General features: G+C 49.6%; 1 protein-coding gene and 1 pseudogene across 1 annotated transcript in view; one reads left to right on the top strand and one right to left on the bottom strand.

The window, feature by feature from the left end:
* The window catches only part of NOL4L (nucleolar protein 4 like), a 129599-nt gene that overhangs the window by 47095 nt on the left and 64984 nt on the right, over positions 1-17520 (bottom strand). The window contains exon 4 of the mRNA XM_060123577.1: positions 15771-15880. Within this exon, the coding sequence (XP_059979560.1) occupies positions 15771-15880 (110 nt within the window). The remainder of the gene's footprint in view (positions 1-15770; positions 15881-17520) is intronic.
* LOC132505528 (large ribosomal subunit protein uL23-like) lies at positions 8160-8629 on the top strand (annotated as a pseudogene).

Genomic DNA, 17520 nt, shown 5'->3' with positions numbered 1-17520 from the left:
GGAAGTGGCCATGTGACCCTGGCCAATGAGATGTTAACAAAAGTGTACTGGCAACTCTCTGGGAAAGCTTTTGCTTTGCTGGACTAAGCCTACGCCACCCCTTCCCATCTTCCTCTCACCCTGAATGTGGACAAGATGGCTGGAGCAATAGCAGCCAACTTGCAAGTGTGAGGAAAAGGTCAATAACATCACAGAGACACCAACCCAACATGGCTGACATCAACACCAACAGCTGCGCCACCACTCTTCCTATTTCAGGTGTAAAAAACCTTCATGTTTTGTTATAGAGCCAGCTGGGTTTTTAGACCTGTCGTCAAAAGCATCCCTGTCTGATTCACAGGGCTCCTGTTTATGGATGGACTGGACAGTAAGGACCCCAGACCCATGTGGCCTTTTCCCTAGAGTGTCAGCTCCTTAAAGAGACTGAGGAGGGGGGTTGTGTCAGGGCACCTGCTGTGGCTACTGTGGTGCAGGGTGGGGGAGGACTCTGCAGAGGGAAAGGTGCCAGGCTCTGCACAGGTGTGCCCGGGCACTTCCCGAGCCACAGCAGTGTTCCAGGTAAAGAGGATCTTCTGTTTCTATCCTATTTTTTCTTGAGGCACTTGGAGCTGTTCCAAACATCCAAGCCTCCCAGCAACCATGGGGCTGGCAAGGCATAGGCTCTGTCACTCACGTCTACTGAGGAGGAAGCTGCAGGAGAGAGGGGAGCGGCCAGCCTGGGGCCGGGCTGCCTGTGGTCATGCTGGGCTGAGCCCCTCTCCCGCCTGACTGCAGCACCCCAGCCCAAAGCTCAGGGCTATCCAGGCCCTGTTATTTACTGCTGAAGGCTGGAGGTGGGCTGGCTGGGGGCAGGAAGGGCAGGTGGGCAGAGCTCTGGGCCCCTTTCCCAGCGACATGCCTGCCTCCTGCTGACCCTTGACATACTAACTTCCTCCCCAGAAGAGTTTCCTTGAAGAAAGGGGTTCCTCTGTCCAAAAGCAAATTTTGAAAACCACTGAAGTCTGGCCCAAACGTGCTGTTCCAGTAACAGGGAAGCTGCAGCTTGGAGAAGTGAAAGTTAGGCAGCTGGTGCGGGGCAGGGCCACACCTAGGGTCGGAGCCGATGGGCTCTCTTGGCCGCTCATCTCCACTTGCTGTCACCTCCAGTTAAGCCCCTGCCCTCCTCTGGAAGAGGAAGGTGCGCCTTGAGGTTCCACGTGCACACGACAGGTGGGCGAGAGAGCACTGTCCTCTGCAGGCTGCTCGGGCTTCTCCCAAGCACATCTGCCCCTCACTCCCCTGTCCTAGTCCCCTTGCTGTTCCCAGCCTAGGGCCTTTGCACTCACTGTCTGCTCCACCTGGAAAGCCTTTCCTCTATAGGGCGGGCCACCTCCTATCAATTGGGTCTCAGCCTGGATGCCATCTTTTCAGAGAGGCCTTCTCACCCAGAGGCGCAGTCTATCGATGGTCTCTATTTTAATTCTCCGCCCTAAGCATCTCACTTTTGCATATCTTTTTTTCTTTCTTGTCTTGTTTATCATCTCTATGGCCTGTGAACTCCCAGAGAGCGGGCTCCTTGTCTGTCTCAGAACAGCGTCTGGGAAGTTGAAGGAACTTAAATGATTGTTGAATGAATGAAGGAGGAGATTTTTTAAAAACTATACACACAGAGGGTCGCAGGGAGGGCAAGGGTCTGGAGGGCTGTGAGCAGAAGCGTGGGCCTTTGCCTCCTCCGTCTGAGTGGAGGTTGGGGAGCTCCCAGCCCTCCGTGGGTCGATGCCTGGTCCCCGTATGAGTAAAACAAGGCAGGCAGCACAAACAGTGTGACACTGCTGTGCTACCCTCAAAAAAAAAAAAAAAAAAAGAAAAAGAAAAAGGCCGGTTAATGAGGTAAACACAATCACAACCAGGAAAAATCCTGGCCATGCTTCTTCGAGTCCACCCAGAGCCATTATCTCTAATTGATCTCCAGACATCAGCTGCTGAAGCGTCTGAACCCCTCCTGCATTTTCCAGGTCTGGTTACAAAGCCCCGGCCCACCCAGCCACCAAGTGGGGTCAGGTCTCCTGGAGCAGCTCTTTGCTGGGGGCCGGGACCCGTCTGGGCCCCACCTGAGAAGAAGGAGCCATCAGGCTGCCAAGGTCGGGGGAGTCAAGAAGCTGTGGAAAAGCCACAACCCATAAATGCTCGGCCCCCTCCGCCGCCCCGGAGCCAAGCAGCCCGCATTGCGGTGCCTTGAGCAGAAGTCTCCACAAAGCCACCAGGGGTTTCGCCCTCAAAAACATGTGACAAAAAACAGGGAGGGCGGGAGCAAGCGCCCCGCCCAAGATATCCCCCTCGAACTGGGGGATATCCAAGAACTGGGGTCAGGAGTTCCATTGTTAAAAACAACAACAGGACGTGGCCATGAGACAACAAGGCCCCTCTGGGTCTCAGTCAGGCTGGACCCAGAGTCGGAGGGGGGTGGGGCACAAGGTCGGCCATTGGTTCAGTGACCATCTGGTTTGAGCTGCTCCTTCCTGGCCCAGCTGGGGAGAGACACCTCCTTTCCTGTTGGGTCCTTAGAGACAGAGCAGGGAGTCAGCTACCTGGGTGCCTTGAGGGGCGGTTCACAGTCAGAGGTCTGAGAAGACAGAGCTGCTCCCATGGACGGAGGCCCAGGTAGCGGCTCCTGACCTTGCCCCCGCCTTTTCCCTTGACACAGATAAAGCATCTTCAGGCCAGCCCCACATGCAGGATTCTGCTCCGGGTACCAGGCAGCTCTCCTGCCTGCACCAGTAAATTATGGGCACTGCATGCATTTTCCCCCCCAGATAATGAAGCTGAAAGGCTGCGTCAGCATCCTTGCAAGCATGGGGGTGGATCTGGTAGCCTGGAAGGGGGCTGAGACTTTTGGAGCGGACGGGGACAATGAGTTGCTTAGGTTTGGGGTATCTACTAACTGCATCAGGCAACTGGCTTTGGAGACAGGATGTTGGTCGTTTTCTGCTTCTTTCCCACACAGCTTCAGGGAAGCAGGAGGAAAGAAGAGAGACACGGACGTCTCTGAACCCAGGCTGCCCTGGCGAAAACAGCCGTAATGCTCATTTTCTTCAAGTATTTGGAAACTGTAGCAAGTTTCTTCAAAGCACCGAGGACTGTCAGTGAAATATATTGATCACTAAAACAATGCCCTGTAACACAGATGTTTGACAATGGGTTTTTCACTTCCCTTTTTGTCTTCTCAAAAAAGAGGTTTCTGGCTACCCTGGTGGCGCAGTGGTTGAGAGTCCGCCTACCGATGCAGGGGACGCAGGTTCGTGTCCCAGGCCAGGAAGATCCCACATGCAGCGGAGCAGCTGGGCCCGTGAGCCATGGCCGCTGAGCCCGCGCGTCTGGAGCCTGCGCTCCGCAACCGGAGAGGCCACAACAGTGAGAGGCCCGCGTACCACAAAAAAAAAAAAAAGAGGTTTCCCAGAAAACTTCCCCTCTCAAGTTTTAGCGATGCCCTATTTTGCCTGTCACCATCTTTAGGAGGATGGGAACGCTGGGCTGTCAATATTTATAGCCCCCAGATTCCAGCACGGAAGTGTGATGCTCCTGGCTCACGACCCACCCGGTCTGCTGGGTGAACAGAAAGGCCTGCAATCAAAGTGTTTCAGCTTCATGTTCACGTGGATGGATCAATGGTGCCTCTGTATCTTTCCCTCACCAAGAACGGAGTATGAAAGTTTTTAAGGCATTAAACTTTTTTTTTTTCAAATACTTCTTTTTTCAAGCCAAGGAAACTTTAAAAAATAAGGACAACAAGGAGGGGAACCATTCCTGCTACGTAGTAAGATATATTAATTACATGTATTAGATATTAAGACATATTAGTCTCAATACTTAAAACTGTGTAGCTGGTACATGAACAGACAAAGAAACCGGTGCACTGAATAGAAGTACACTCTGTTTCAGATGGAAATTTAGTAAATTATAAAGGTGGCATCTCAGATCAGTGGGAAGAAAATAGATTCCTTAACAAATGATGCTGACACAAAAGGGTAAAGCAGGACCTGTATCTCAGAATATACTAGGATGAGCTCCAAATGGATCAGAGATCAAATATGAAAAATGAAAACACATATATGTTTTTGCTCTGTCATCTGAGAGGGTCTAAAAGAAAGGACACCCCGGTAGCAATAAGTACACTCAGTGCCCAGATCTTGGTTTTTAATATGATTCTATAATATAAGGAAGATATGGCTGATTCTAGGATTGGGGTACAATATATACAAGATGAGCCTGGAGCATCTTGTAGTAAAGAAACACTAAAACAAAATAAAATCCTTCAAAAAACAAACCAACAAAAAACTTCAATGGGGGTATGTCAAAAGAGCACAGGAGCCAGCTGAAAGAGCTCCCGGTGGCCAAAGCCGGAACAGTTGGAGCATCAAAATAGATACAGCAGTACTGAGTTATAACCCCAAGTACAGAATAAATAGCCATATAAGTAAATGATTGAATAGATTTATAAATGAGGAAGGAGAGACAAACCTCCCATGCAAAAGAATTCCAAATAATGTATGTGGACACTCTACCCTCAAGGAGGGAAATTATAAACCCCACTGCTTAGGTGTGGGCTGCACATGGTGACTTCCTTCCAAAGTGTACAGTGATGACACCTGACAAACATTATGTCAGCCGGTGTGGCCAAGGCAACATCAACGGTCATGAGTCATGGTGACAGTAGGTATACTTGATACGATGTGGTAAAAATGGCACTCTGAGTTGGGCATTGACAGAGGCAAACTATTGTATACAGGATGGATAAACAACAAGGTCCTACTGTATAGCACAGGGAACTATATTCAATATCCTGTGACAAACCATAATGGAAAAGAATATGAAAAGAATATATATGTGTGTGTGTGTGTGTATATGTATAACTGAGTCTGCTGAAATTAAACACAACATTGTAAACCAACTATACTTCAATAAAATTTTTTTTAAATGGCACTGTGTCTGTGGTCTTCCTCCTAATAACCCATAACCCCAGTTTTATATTGAGAAAAACATCAGAGAAATTCCAAAATTCTACAAAATACTTGACCAGTATGCTTTAAAACTATCAAGGTCATCGAAACCAAGAAAAGGCTGAGAAACTATCACAGCCAAGAGGAGCCTAAGGAGATGTGACAAGTAAATGTTAATAGTGTATCCCAGATAGGACTGTGGAACAGAAAAAGGACATTAGGTAAAAACTAAGGAAATCTAAATAATATATAAACTTTAGTTAATAATGTATCAGTATTGGTTTACTAATTGTAACAAATGTATCATACTAATGTAAGATATTAATAATAGGGGATGGGCTTCCCTGGTGGCGCAGTGGTTGAGAGTCCGCCTGCTAATGCAGGGGACGGGGGTGGGCGCCCCGGTCCAGGAAGATCCCACATGCCGCGGAGCGGCTGGGCCCGTGAGCCATGGCCGCTGAGCCTGCGCGTCCGGAGCCTGTGCTCCGCAACGGGAGAGGCCACAACAGTGAGAGGCCCGCGTACCGCCAAAAAAAAAAAAAAATAGGGAAAACTGTGTGGGGGTGGATAATGTGGGAATTCTGCACTAGCTTCTCAATTTTTCTCTAAATCTAAAACTGTTCTAAAAACATGAAAATACTAAAAGAGAACACGGAGGCAGAGTGGAGTTAGGTTTTTCTTAAGACTCAAATGCAGAAGCTATTAAAGAAAAAAACTGATAAATCTGAGTACATAAAAATAAAAATGACACACACACACACACACACACCATAAGCAAGCTCAAAAGATGGAGGGCTAAGGCTGGAAAAAAAGAGGCAATGGCTAACTCTGGGGAATCAAAAGAAAGAAAATGTAATCACAGTGTGCTGATTGGCTCAGCTATGAATAACCTATACAGCCATTATAATAGAAATATAATAATTTACCTAAATAGGGAGGTATAAATAATACTGAGGGATGGAAGAAGGAGAAATAATACATGTGTTTATGAGAGGGTGTAATAGTGTACATACTTATCTCCTCCAGCAGGAAATTAAACAACAATAACCAAAACAGCCCAAATTGAAAAATCAAGAACTAGCAGCATGAGCACATGTTATGTAGAAATAGGAGATAAATACCAGAAGAGACAGCTAAAAGATAAGAAAGAATGGAGGCTGTCTCTGAAGGGTAGAAATTGAAGTGGGGAGGCTGGGACAGGATCTGCTGTTTTTCTATATGACTTTTAAGATATGTATTTTTTATTGATAAAAATAAAAATGAATACAAATAAACAAAAAACATGAACACTTGAGAAGCTGTTTCTGAGGGTTAGCTGCCCTGGGGTGATGCGGGGGGGCCTGAGGGGCACAGGGCAGGACCTGAGATCAGCTACCCCACCTGCACATCTTCTCACAGCAGAAATGTGCCAAGGATCATTCTTTGCCTGGAGAAATCCAAACAGCAGCCTCGGTCAAGGTCAGTATTTCAGTGGCTTTTTGTTTTTCTTATCACAGTACAAACCTTCTACAGTGCCAGGGATTTACTGAGATGGGAAAAGGTTTGTGCTACAGCTTCTCAGATCTTGATAATGGGGCCAGTGGCATTTCAGGCCTTTCTTGGGCTCTCATGGAGGCAAGCTGGGCCCCCTTCACTCAGCTACATAAGGCGGGCTGATCCCAGAGGCCTTTGGGGGGTGTCTGAGTGGAGGGAGGCAAGAAATGGAACGTGAGAAGGAAGCCAGCAGAGGACCAGGAAGGCCTGGAGTTGGAAAGAAGGGAAGGAGGCTGGGAACCGAGAAAGTGGCCCCAGCAGACCTCAATGGGTGAGCCCAGTGGGGAGAGGAGGAGAGGGACTAAAATTCAGGCAGCTAAGGCTGCAGACCGCACATTCTCACAAGTTCCATGGAGTCCGCCCCTCATATTGCTCCATGCACATTTCCAGAGAGCAAACGCTGATGCTCAAAGTACAAATACTGGTTTAGAGAAGTAGCTACAGAAAGATAGTAGCAAAAATTGCGAAGGTGAAGAGACTGATGATGGGTAGATGCTGAGGGATGTGAAAGAAAGGTGCTGCCTCCACCCTTTGCCGCTTCTACTCCCCTGATACGTCCAGGGACCAGTAAAGGCCCAGAGTATATTTACGTTTTGCTTACATGCTGGGATTATAAAAGATCCTCACAAGAAAAAGGGATAAAACATGAGCGTTTGGGAAAGAAAGAAAGATGGAAAGAAAGGAAGGAAGGAAGGAAAGAAGGAAGGAAGGAAGGAAGGAAGGAAGGAAGGAAGGAAGGAAGGAAGGAAGGAAGGAAGAAAGAAAGATGCTGCCTCTCACAGTGAAGTCCAAGTTACTCTTTATGTTCTTAAGACCTACTGCCCTCCTTGACGCCCCCTCAGGGCAGACTGCTGAGGTCAAGAGCCCTCAACCTCCCCAAGGGTAGACCTCCAAAGTCAAGAGGCTCTGAAATCTTACTGGGAAACTGTGCTTTTGATCAACAAAATATCTCACTTTGCCCTATTTAATGCTTTTTTTGCCTTGAACATGTTTGCCTTGAACTTGTTTGACACTAATAGTGCTGCCCTCTCTTTCTTATGTTTTAATCTTCCTTTTTGTGTCATCTGAAAAGTCTTTTATAAATACCAAATGGATTTTATCATTAAAAAACCTCATCTGGGGCTTCCCTGGTGGCGCAGTGGTTGGGAGTCCGCCTGCCAACGCAGGGGACGCGGGTTCGAGCCCTGGTCCGGGAAGATCCCACATGCCGCGGAGTGGCTGGGCCCGTGAGCCATGGCTGCTGAGCCTGCGCATCTGGATGACTGTGCTCTGCAACTGGAGAGGCCACAACAGTGAAAGGCCCGCATACCGCAAAAAAAAAAAAAAAAAAAAAAAAAAGTTTAAAAAAAAAACCCAAAAAACCTCATCTGAGCCTTTTTCACTCTTTGTAGTAGAATTTAACCCATTTATGTTTATTGTGATTTACTAGTGTTTCATCTTGTTCCTGTTAGTTTACCTATCTTTTCCATTTATTATATCTCTTTTTGGTTACTTCTTCTTTTATTCCCTCTTTTAATTACTCTTGCTGGACTGATCAAGTTTTCTTTGGTTCTTTTATTGTTCTCTAGTCATTTAGAAGTTCTACATTCTGTTTCTATTCCATGAATATTACTGTTTAATTTTCAAGAACACATTGGCCTTTTCACGATGATGGCACCGAAGGCAAAGAAGGAAGCCCCTGCCCCTCCCAAAGCCGGAGCCAAGGGAAAGGCTTTGAAGGCCAAGAAAGCAGTGTTGAAAGTCACCCATAGCCACAGAAAAAAGAAAATCTGGACGTCACCCACCTTCTGATGGCCCAAAATACTGCAGCTCAGGAGGCAGCCCAAATAGCCTCAGAAGAGCACCCCTAGGAGAAACAAGCTTGACCACTATGCCATCATCAAGTTTCCCCTCACCACCAAGATAGCCATGAAGAAGATAGAGGATAACAACACACTTGTGTTCATTGTGGATGTCAAGGCCAATAAGTACCACATTAAACAGGCTGTGAAGAAGCTCTATGACACTGGTGTGGCCAAGGTCAACACCCTGATCAGGCCTGATGGAGAGAAGAAGCCCTGTGTTCAGCTGGCCCCGACTATGATGCTTTGGATGTTGCCAACAAAATTGGGATCATCTAAACTGAGTCCAGCTGGCTAATTCTAAATATAAAAGTTTTCACTATTAAAACACACACACACACACACACACACACACACATCAGAACTGCTGCTTCCTTAAGAGACCATTAAATCCTTGGACATGGCAAAGTTTCCATTCTGCTATTTCTCCCCTGAGCTCACACCTTGCCTGGGCTTCAGGGCAGCCTGAGGAAGGGGAAGGAGGAGATTACCATTGCTATCAAGCTCTTAAACCTGGGTGTCAGAGTCAGTACTCACAGGTTCTCCACAGGTAAAAGTCCTGTGAGTCAGGCACTGTTTAAGTAAGTGACAGGCTCTCACTGTAACCCATCAACTGTGCTTCCTCTTTAGGTCTGCCCATTTTGGGGGGCCCTTTTGAGCAGGAAGGAGGTTGAGAATGTCCATGTGAAAAGCAAGCCACAAAGAGGGGTAAGGACTCAGAGAGAGAAGGAGCAGATCCCTGTTTTAATCCCTCCCTATCCCATAACCTGGTCTAAAATATTAAAAAGTGAATGTGGCTAGCCAAAAAGTGGAAACAACCCAAATGTCCATCAACGGACGAATGGATAAAAACAATGCGGTCTATCCGTACAATGGAATATTATCCAGCCATAAAAAGGAATGCAGTTTTGACACATGCTACAACGTGGATGAACCCTGGAAACATGCTGAGTGAAATAAGCCAGACACAGAAGGACAAATATGTGATTCCACTTATATGAGGTAGCTAGATGGTCCAATTTATAGAGACAGAAAGTAAAACAGTGGTTACCAGGGGCTGGAGGTGGGGGGAACGGGGAATTATTGCTTAATGGTTACAAAGTTTCGGTTTGGGGTGATGAAAAACTTTTGGAAATAGTGGTAATGATTTCACAACACTGTGAAGGTACTTAATGCCACAGAACTGTACACTTAAAAATGATTAAAATGGAAAATTTTACATATATTTTACCACAATTAAGAAAAAAGTGGGGCTTCCCTGGTGGCGCAGTGGTTGAGAGTCTGCCTACCGATGCAGGCGACGCGGGTTCGTGCCCTGGTTCGGGAGGATCCCACTATGCCGCGGAGCGGCTGGGCCCGTGAGCCGTGGCCGCTGAGCCTGCGCGTCCGGAGCCTGTGCTCCGCAGCGGGAGAGGCCACAGCAGTGAGAGGCCCGCGTACCGCAAAAAAAAAGAAAAAGAAAGAAGTGAATGTGGAGAGCTTTTCAGAGTGGACTTGTTTCCTTCTCCTCTAAGGAAGATGCAAGCCTGAGAAAGTTTCACACTTGGAATGTGCTCATTTCCTGCCCCAAATCCTTGCCTGGCTCCCGAGTGCTGACTGAGGAAAGGGCTCTCTCGTGGCCTTGCTTGCAAGAGGTGCATGCTCTGAGTCCCCTCCACCGCCTCTTCTTCCTTCTCCTCCTTTCCCCAAACTGGCTCTGTTCTTCCCCAGCCCAGGTTCTCCTAGAGCTGTTACCCCTCAGCTTCCCTCACCTGGGCCCTCTTTGCTGGTCCAGATCTCATTTTAAAATAAGCGAGTGTCCCCTGAACCGCCTGGCAGGCTCCTCGTCCCCTCTTGTTTCTGTTTTCTTGTCTTGGATCACAGTTCCCTGGCTGCTGTCTTGTCCCCTCTACTAAGAAGAGCTCCTTGAGACCAGCTACGCTGTCTTACTCATCTTTGCGGCGCTGCTCTCTCGGACAAGGTCATTCACTGTGTCTATTAAACCGAGGCTGCATAATAACATTACCACCAACAATAGCAGAGGTCACTGAGATTTCCTCTGTGCTTCTGAGGTGTCCGGCACGGTGCTAAGCACCATGGCTGCTTTGTGTCATTCAACTCTTGGAATAACTCAGTGACGTAGCTGTATTGTTATTATTCTCAAGTAACGTGAGGAAAGAGGAGCACGGAGGGGTGAAACGGTTTGCGCGGAGTCACACAGCCGGTAGGCGCCGGAACTGGTACCGTCAGCCGGACTCCAGGGTCTCTGGTGGGCGGGCTGGAGTCCTGGCTGAGAACAGTGCTGCTTCCCGCTGGCCTGGAGACCCCCCCACCCCCACCCTGCAGGCCCCACTTGTGTGTGGGGGAGGGGGGAAGCCTGCCCTCCTCCCCCAACCTCCAGGATCCAGGGAAAACTCAGGGCCGGGCGAGAGCTGCCGAGGAGAGGGAGGCAGACGTTAAGGAATCGAGAGCCTCAGTCACGTGGGTTTAAACAATGGGGCAGCGCACCACTTCACACGCTGCCGGGAGAACCATTAAAACCATTAGCGGGACATTAGTGCTGCTCCAAGAACTGGAGACACTGGAGGTGGGAGGCGAAGGAAGGTGCCGACAGCCCTCCCGCTCCGGAAAGAGCAAGGGGCTGGTGGAGGGGCGGTGGGCACCGGAAAAGCCTGAGCCAGGGGCTGCCCTGGGAAAGTTGCTGAGCCGCCCTGGGTCTCAGCCTCCGCTACTATAAAATGCAAGTATGTGTCAGGGAAGGAACACAGATGATTTGTCTTCCTCCTTCGGATCTGGATCTGATTTCTACAACAACAGGGTCTTGGTTCAAACACTGCGATCTCAGGAAAGATCAGGATCACATCGCCCGTAACGTGGCTATCAACTTATCCACGCACCCCTGCAGGTAACTGAGCGTTCACGAGGTAGGGGGCGACCTCTCCCCCACCCCAGCCCCTTACCAAATCCCTCCTCCCGTATTTCCTTAAACGTTATATGCTTAAGGCGGCTCCCAGTTCCCAAGCCAAAGAAAGCTCTCTGCCCTGCCAGCGTCTCTGCCAAGGACATTTTCTCTCCACTAGCCGTGCCGGCGATCTGGCATTCAGTACCCAGGTGGCACACCGCCTCCGATTCTGAAGAGCACACCCTCATCCAGGAAGTACAGGGAGCAGCAGGGCTTGCGGCCGCGGCAAGCGCACAGGTTTGGACGCAAGAGGTCTGAGTTTCAGCTCACGTTAGTGGCTGTGTGACCTTGAGCAAGTACGGAACCTTTCTGAGCCTCAGCTACGAACCTGTAAGGCGAGGATGACAACGTGACCCTGCTGAGCTGTGAGGGCGAGGGGTGAGGTGTGTAAAGTGCTGAAACAGCATCCACCCTGCTCACTGCCCGTCCCTCCTCTGTTCCTCCTCTAAGCTCTTCCTACAGACCGCACAGCGTTAATTTCGGTTTTCCTTTCTCTCACTGAACTCTGAGAGCCAGCAGGGCAGAGACGCTGTTCACTAGTCTCCTCAGCGCCTGGAACCATGCCAGTTCAAGTGCAGGATGGATGGATGGATGGATGGATGGATGGATGGATGGACGGGTGGACGGGTGGATGGGTGGATGGGTAGGTATGGGTGAGAAAGGAGTGAATGACAGGAAATTATACAATCAGCTTATCTGGTAGGTGGGAACAACAGGGCCCAGAGGGTAAGGAGACTGAATAGGATGGAAAATCAGCATCAGAAAAGCAAAGCGGGTTGTAAAATGGTGCAGATGGGGTAATTCCCTTTTCTATTCAACAGTCTGGAGGGGTGGACACCGAAATATCCACAGTGATCTGTGTGGTGAGATGATGGTGACGTTTGTCACCATGCTTTTGCGTTTTGGCAACTGAGGCCATGTGTATTTGTGTAACTAAAAGTATGAAAGAAAATAAAATGAGACAGAAAACAAATCAGCGGCTGCGTGAAGACGAGACCCTCACATTCCTCTTAGTGCACCTTGCACACGGCCCTGAGAGGGGATTTGAAACATCAGCGGCTGGGGGTGCACTTGCTGGCCGCCTCTGGCCCTATGAGCTCGGCCTGCACCCCTCCCTAGGACCCCATCTTATCAGAGAATGCTTTGGAACATTCTCTGAGACAGTCCACATCTCATGAAATCTTCACCCCCTCCCCCTATGAGAAAATGTATTAACCATCAGTACAACTAAATGCGATTTCAGTTTTATATCTTTATGACTGTTTTCCCAAGTAAGGGGGAAAAAAAATTTTATCAGGCTACCCTCGCCTATTTTCAGCTCCATGTGGCCACCGCAATGACAGCTCCTGGGGGGTCTTGTGTCTTAGGGTGGAGCTCCTGGAGGGTGGAGTCTGACCCCTAAATGTCTTGCATGTTGAGGACACCATAAATATTTGCTGCACTGGATCAGATGTCAAGAATCTTTTTTGTTCGTGTGAACATTATTATTAGATTTTCATATTAACTAATGTCCTCTGTGGAGAAAGACCCATTTCTCAGCACATTAACCCAACACAACTGGACAGAAGGTAACATGGTTCTGTCCAGTTCACAAGCACACTCCACCGCCTGTTCGTTGTCTGCGCGAAGCCAAGTGAGGGGAACATGTTCTACTTGCCTCACTAGTACAGTGTCTCCTGGATATCTAATGCTGGAAAAAAATGAATTCTTAGATTTTTCTCACCCAGAGTTTTTAGATGTAGAGTTTTTAGATGTAGAGCTTTGCTCAGCATTAATAAAATATCATTTATCCCGTTACTTTAGATTTGGGTTTGTTTTCCGTGTAGCCTGCATGAGTGATTTGTAGACACTACAGGTGTCTTCTGTTGGCAGGCCTTTCGGGGTCGCAGGGATGCTGCAGGGAATGAAACTACTTTCAGAGCCTTGTCTTGGGACATGGGGTTTGACGGCAGCAGAGGTAGCCCTGTGGCTGCGTTGGGATAGGGAGCTACTCACCCAGTCCTGCTCTGACTGCACTACAGGAAAGAAGCTACCAATTCAAGTATATGTATTTTCAGTTCCAACCCAAGCTGAAGAATCAAAGACATCTGGGCCCTTGGCCCTTCCTCGCTGCTGCAGATAAATAAACTAGTGAGCAATGCGACTTCTTGTTTGCCACGCGCCTGGCTATGGAACCGGGCTAACGGTGCTGGCTGAGAGGCTGAGGCCTTGAGCGCTCACTGCAGTGCGTGGAGTGTGGGAGACTGACAGCTGAAGGGCCCCAGGCACGAGGTGGGGTGCCGCTTCTCCTGCCAGGTGTGTGCAAGGAGGGTCTGAGCCTTTATCCGCGACCACGGGAATGTTCAGATGATCCCCATCTGGGAAACCAGAAATGGAGGCAAGGAAGGCACAGTCAACTCCACTGTCCACGGAGGCCACCCCAATCTCAGCCTCAGCCCCAGCTGCAGCATCCTGGGGACAAACACATCCCACAGCTCTCCCTCCCTTTGGGAGTAGCCTGAACCTCACCAGGGCAACTTATCCATCTTGTTACATGAATTTCCGTTCATTCACAGATGCGCAGCAAGTGCTTATATGCCCAACACTGTGCTTCTCCCACTTTTATTTAGCTACAGAACTCCTCACACTCCCCGCACCAGCCACACCAGCCTCACAAATTCTCACTGGTGCTGTCCTCCCTCGAGCCACAGGGCCTTTGCACAAGCTGTTTCCTCAGCCTGGAGCTCTCCTCCCTTCAGATCTTGATCTCAGCTCAGGCACCCCCTTCTGAGGCAAACCTTCCTGACCCCTGCCTCAGTCCCCGCACTGTGTCCATCTAAGTACTCATGGCACCATGAGTCTCCTGCCTGGCACTCGTCACAGCTGCACCGTGGTGGCTCATTACCATTTGTGCGTAATGTTTTCATTAGTGTCTGTCTCCCCCTAGATCATAAGGAGAGCTAGGAATGGTACTGTCTTTGCTCATCCCCAGAGCCTGGCTCACGGAGTGGGGCTTCATAAATATTTGTTGAATGACTGAATCCTTGCTAATGTACCTAACCTACAGTCTTAATGCCCCACAGACAGTAGGAATTTGTATACCAAATGAAACATAACAGAATCCATTAATGAGGGATCACAGAGTGGGCTACACTGACCACTGCTGGTTCTGGTGGTGAGCTGGATGGAGCGCCATTTTGTAGAAAAGAAAGAGCCGTGGGGCTCTACTCCGGCTGTTTGGCTGTTCGAGCGCCTCTGCTCTTCACCCTGCGTGGTGGTGTTTAGATTTTATAACTATTAACAAAACAACACCCTTATAACTGGCATTCCTGCACAAAAACAACTTTACCACTGTGAGTTGAAAATCCAACACCATTTTCCCCACTGACATTGTTTGTGAGTACATGAAGTGTCTTAGGGACGCAACCATCATAGAATAGACCATCTCAGATGAAAGGACGCAAGAGACACAGACGGCTCTACTACCCAGAGCCAAGCTTACTTCATTTGACCTATGGAGGCTGTAAGGATGGGAGGGCACACCATGCCTCCTCCTCGGGGGAGTGCAGAACTCAAGCCAACCAGCTCAGATCCTCAAACTGGGTGCCACAGCCCCAGATGCCACCTGAGCGCGTCCTGTAACATCACCTCGGAGCTGACTGCAGAGCCATCACCCCCGGGGCGGACACAGGCTCAGGTTGTCAAGGAGACCAGCCATACCCAGGACGGAATGCACCCAGGGCTGAAGTCAGACTTTCAACGGAGGAGAAAGAACCCATTCCCCTTGGCAGGCCTCAAAGATACAGTAGGTTCATGTGTCACAACAGATGAAAAAACTTGAAGCGAGAGGTTAAGACATCATTACTCTAGTTTTCTGGGCAGCGGCGGAGGGAGGGGGTGGCACTCACCTAGTCCTTCTCTGAAAGACAGTCAGGCTACTTGCCTTGCAAAGGGCTAGAAGGTGGGCTGTGCAGAGAGGCAGGCAGGAGGGGTTTTCTTTTCATAACCTGTTTCCATGGTGCCTGACAGCCCTGGGCAATCCACAGCTGGGGAGTCTTAGACAGCCGGGGAGGGGGAGCCCAGGGCCTTATATCACCCAGGCCACCCTCCAAGGCCCATCGTCTTGGCCTGTCTGGGCCCCAAGGGTGACAGAAGCCACAGGCAGGCAGCAAGGGCCCCCCCTCTCGGGGGAAAGGAGCCGAGTGATGTAGCAGACAAAGGGCAGAGCAGAGAGAGAACAACCCAAGGGCCAAGGTGGGCAGCTCTTACCCACCCCCTTCCTCGCCCCTGCCCTGAAGGAAAGTTTCACTGAAGACCCGGCAGACCCTCTAACTAGGAACACATTCCCTCCCTCCCCTCTCAGCCTGGACTGCATGGCCCAGATAACCAGATAAGGGCCTCTTTGATTTCCAGTGTGTTTACACAGGTCTCGGAAAGGATCGACCATATCCAGGCAAGTCAGGGCGCCTCCATGGTGGGTGAGGGGGGCGGACGCCTTACCTGCTCCTGGGAATTCATCACGCGCAACTTCATCTGCTTCAGGTACGTAGAGGTGAGGGGCATGTTGTAATCGATAATCCCGGAGACCAGAGGAGAGGGAGGCTCGTTTTCTGGCGGAAAGAAGAAAAGGAAGCCCCTTTCAGCCTGTGCTGTGGGCCACCAGCAGCCTGGCACCCACGTGGGGGACCCAACACAGGGACTGAGGAGGAGGGAGGGGAGGCCGGAGATCGCTGACTGGGGGCTCACCCGCCGTGCCTGGCCCGTGGATGTGGACTGCATGACGCTTAAGTGCCAGTGTTTAGTGAGAGAGTTCACCTTTGAAAACCAGGGATTTCTGACTCCTTTGAGAAATGGAAGGTCTGGCCGCACAGGGCCCGCACTCCCACGTGGCAGACACCCACTGCAGCTGAGCAGCAGTCGCTCCTTTTAGACAGAGTGTGAGGGCTCCATTTTGCCACAGTCCCCACCCCTCCCTATTGTGCTGCACACTTTCACTCAACGATGATGCCTGCCAGGCCCCTGAAGTCATTTAAGTTTCCAATGCTGGCCTAAGCCAGCTCACATGCCACACTGTCCCACCCCGTCCCCCAACCCCCACGGTATCCCCCCCAAAGCACCGTCAGGGACCACATCACTTGCAGGTCTGGGCCAGGCCTCCAGTATGCCCAAATTCTAGTTCCTCTTTCATCACACAGAGAGGAGCATTGTTCCTCCCATTTATTGCTTTCTTGTCCTGAACATCAAAGTAACGCATATCCCTTTTGTAGAGCATTTGCAAAGTGTGGAAAGATGTAAAGAAAAATTTTAAAAACCATAATTGCACCAAGAAGCTTGGCATATGCTTGTTTATTTTTTCCCTGTGATTTCTCTTTTTTATATACTTGATATCACAATGCATACAGAGAATTACAGTCTGCTTAAAAAAACTTTTTTTTGCTTAACATTTTCTCATAGGCATTTCCCCCACCATCAAAAATCTCGTTTTGCTTCGCGAATATAATTTTTATAGCCCTGTACTATTTTATCCTATTTTCCTTAAGTCATTCCCTTATGATTGATTACTTAGGTTGTTTGCTATTGGGGGTTACTATAAACACTGCAGGGGACATCCTTGTGCAGGAATACTGGTCTGTATTTATGATCGTTTCCTTTTTAGACCAGACTCCAAGACGTGGAATTTGTGGGTCAAAGGGTAGGAATACTCGGAAACTCTTGAAATGTCTGGCCATGCTGCCTTCTGCAAAGGCTCCTGCAGCGGACACTGCCCAGCCGTTGTGTTCTGCATCTTGGGTGCCACGGTGGGTACCATTTAGGAGAGACTGCAATGGCACAGGAATAAGTCAAGAAGACGAGAAGCATGATTCGAAAGGAGCCCATCACCTCTCTCTCCAGTCCAGCTTCCCCTTCAGATGTCTCCTGCTGTGACCAAGCTCGAAACCCTGGAGTCACCCGCTGGGACCCGTCACACGAAGCGGGGCCTCATTTCATCACTTAGTCGCTTGACCTGGCTTCACCCTCCGTCCAGGGAATAGTCTTGGTTACCTGTTCTCTGGTTGCCTCTTCCCCCCGTCTCCAAGGGTGCCAGGCCCTTGACCCATGTCCCCCCTGGTGCCTAGTTCTGTTCATGGGCTGGGGTTTGAGTGGTGCGAGAAGTGGGAATGACCTTCCAGACGGGCCAAAGCCTGCACGTCACCACAAGCACCGCGCCCAGGAGATGCGCTGGACGGGAGCGGGTGACAGGACTGAGGTG

The sequence above is a fragment of the Lagenorhynchus albirostris genome, chromosome 15, assembly GCF_949774975.1.
Source record: "Lagenorhynchus albirostris chromosome 15, mLagAlb1.1, whole genome shotgun sequence".
Lineage (NCBI taxonomy): Eukaryota > Metazoa > Chordata > Mammalia > Artiodactyla > Delphinidae > Lagenorhynchus > Lagenorhynchus albirostris.
This window is presented reverse-complemented; position numbering and strand designations above follow the sequence as displayed.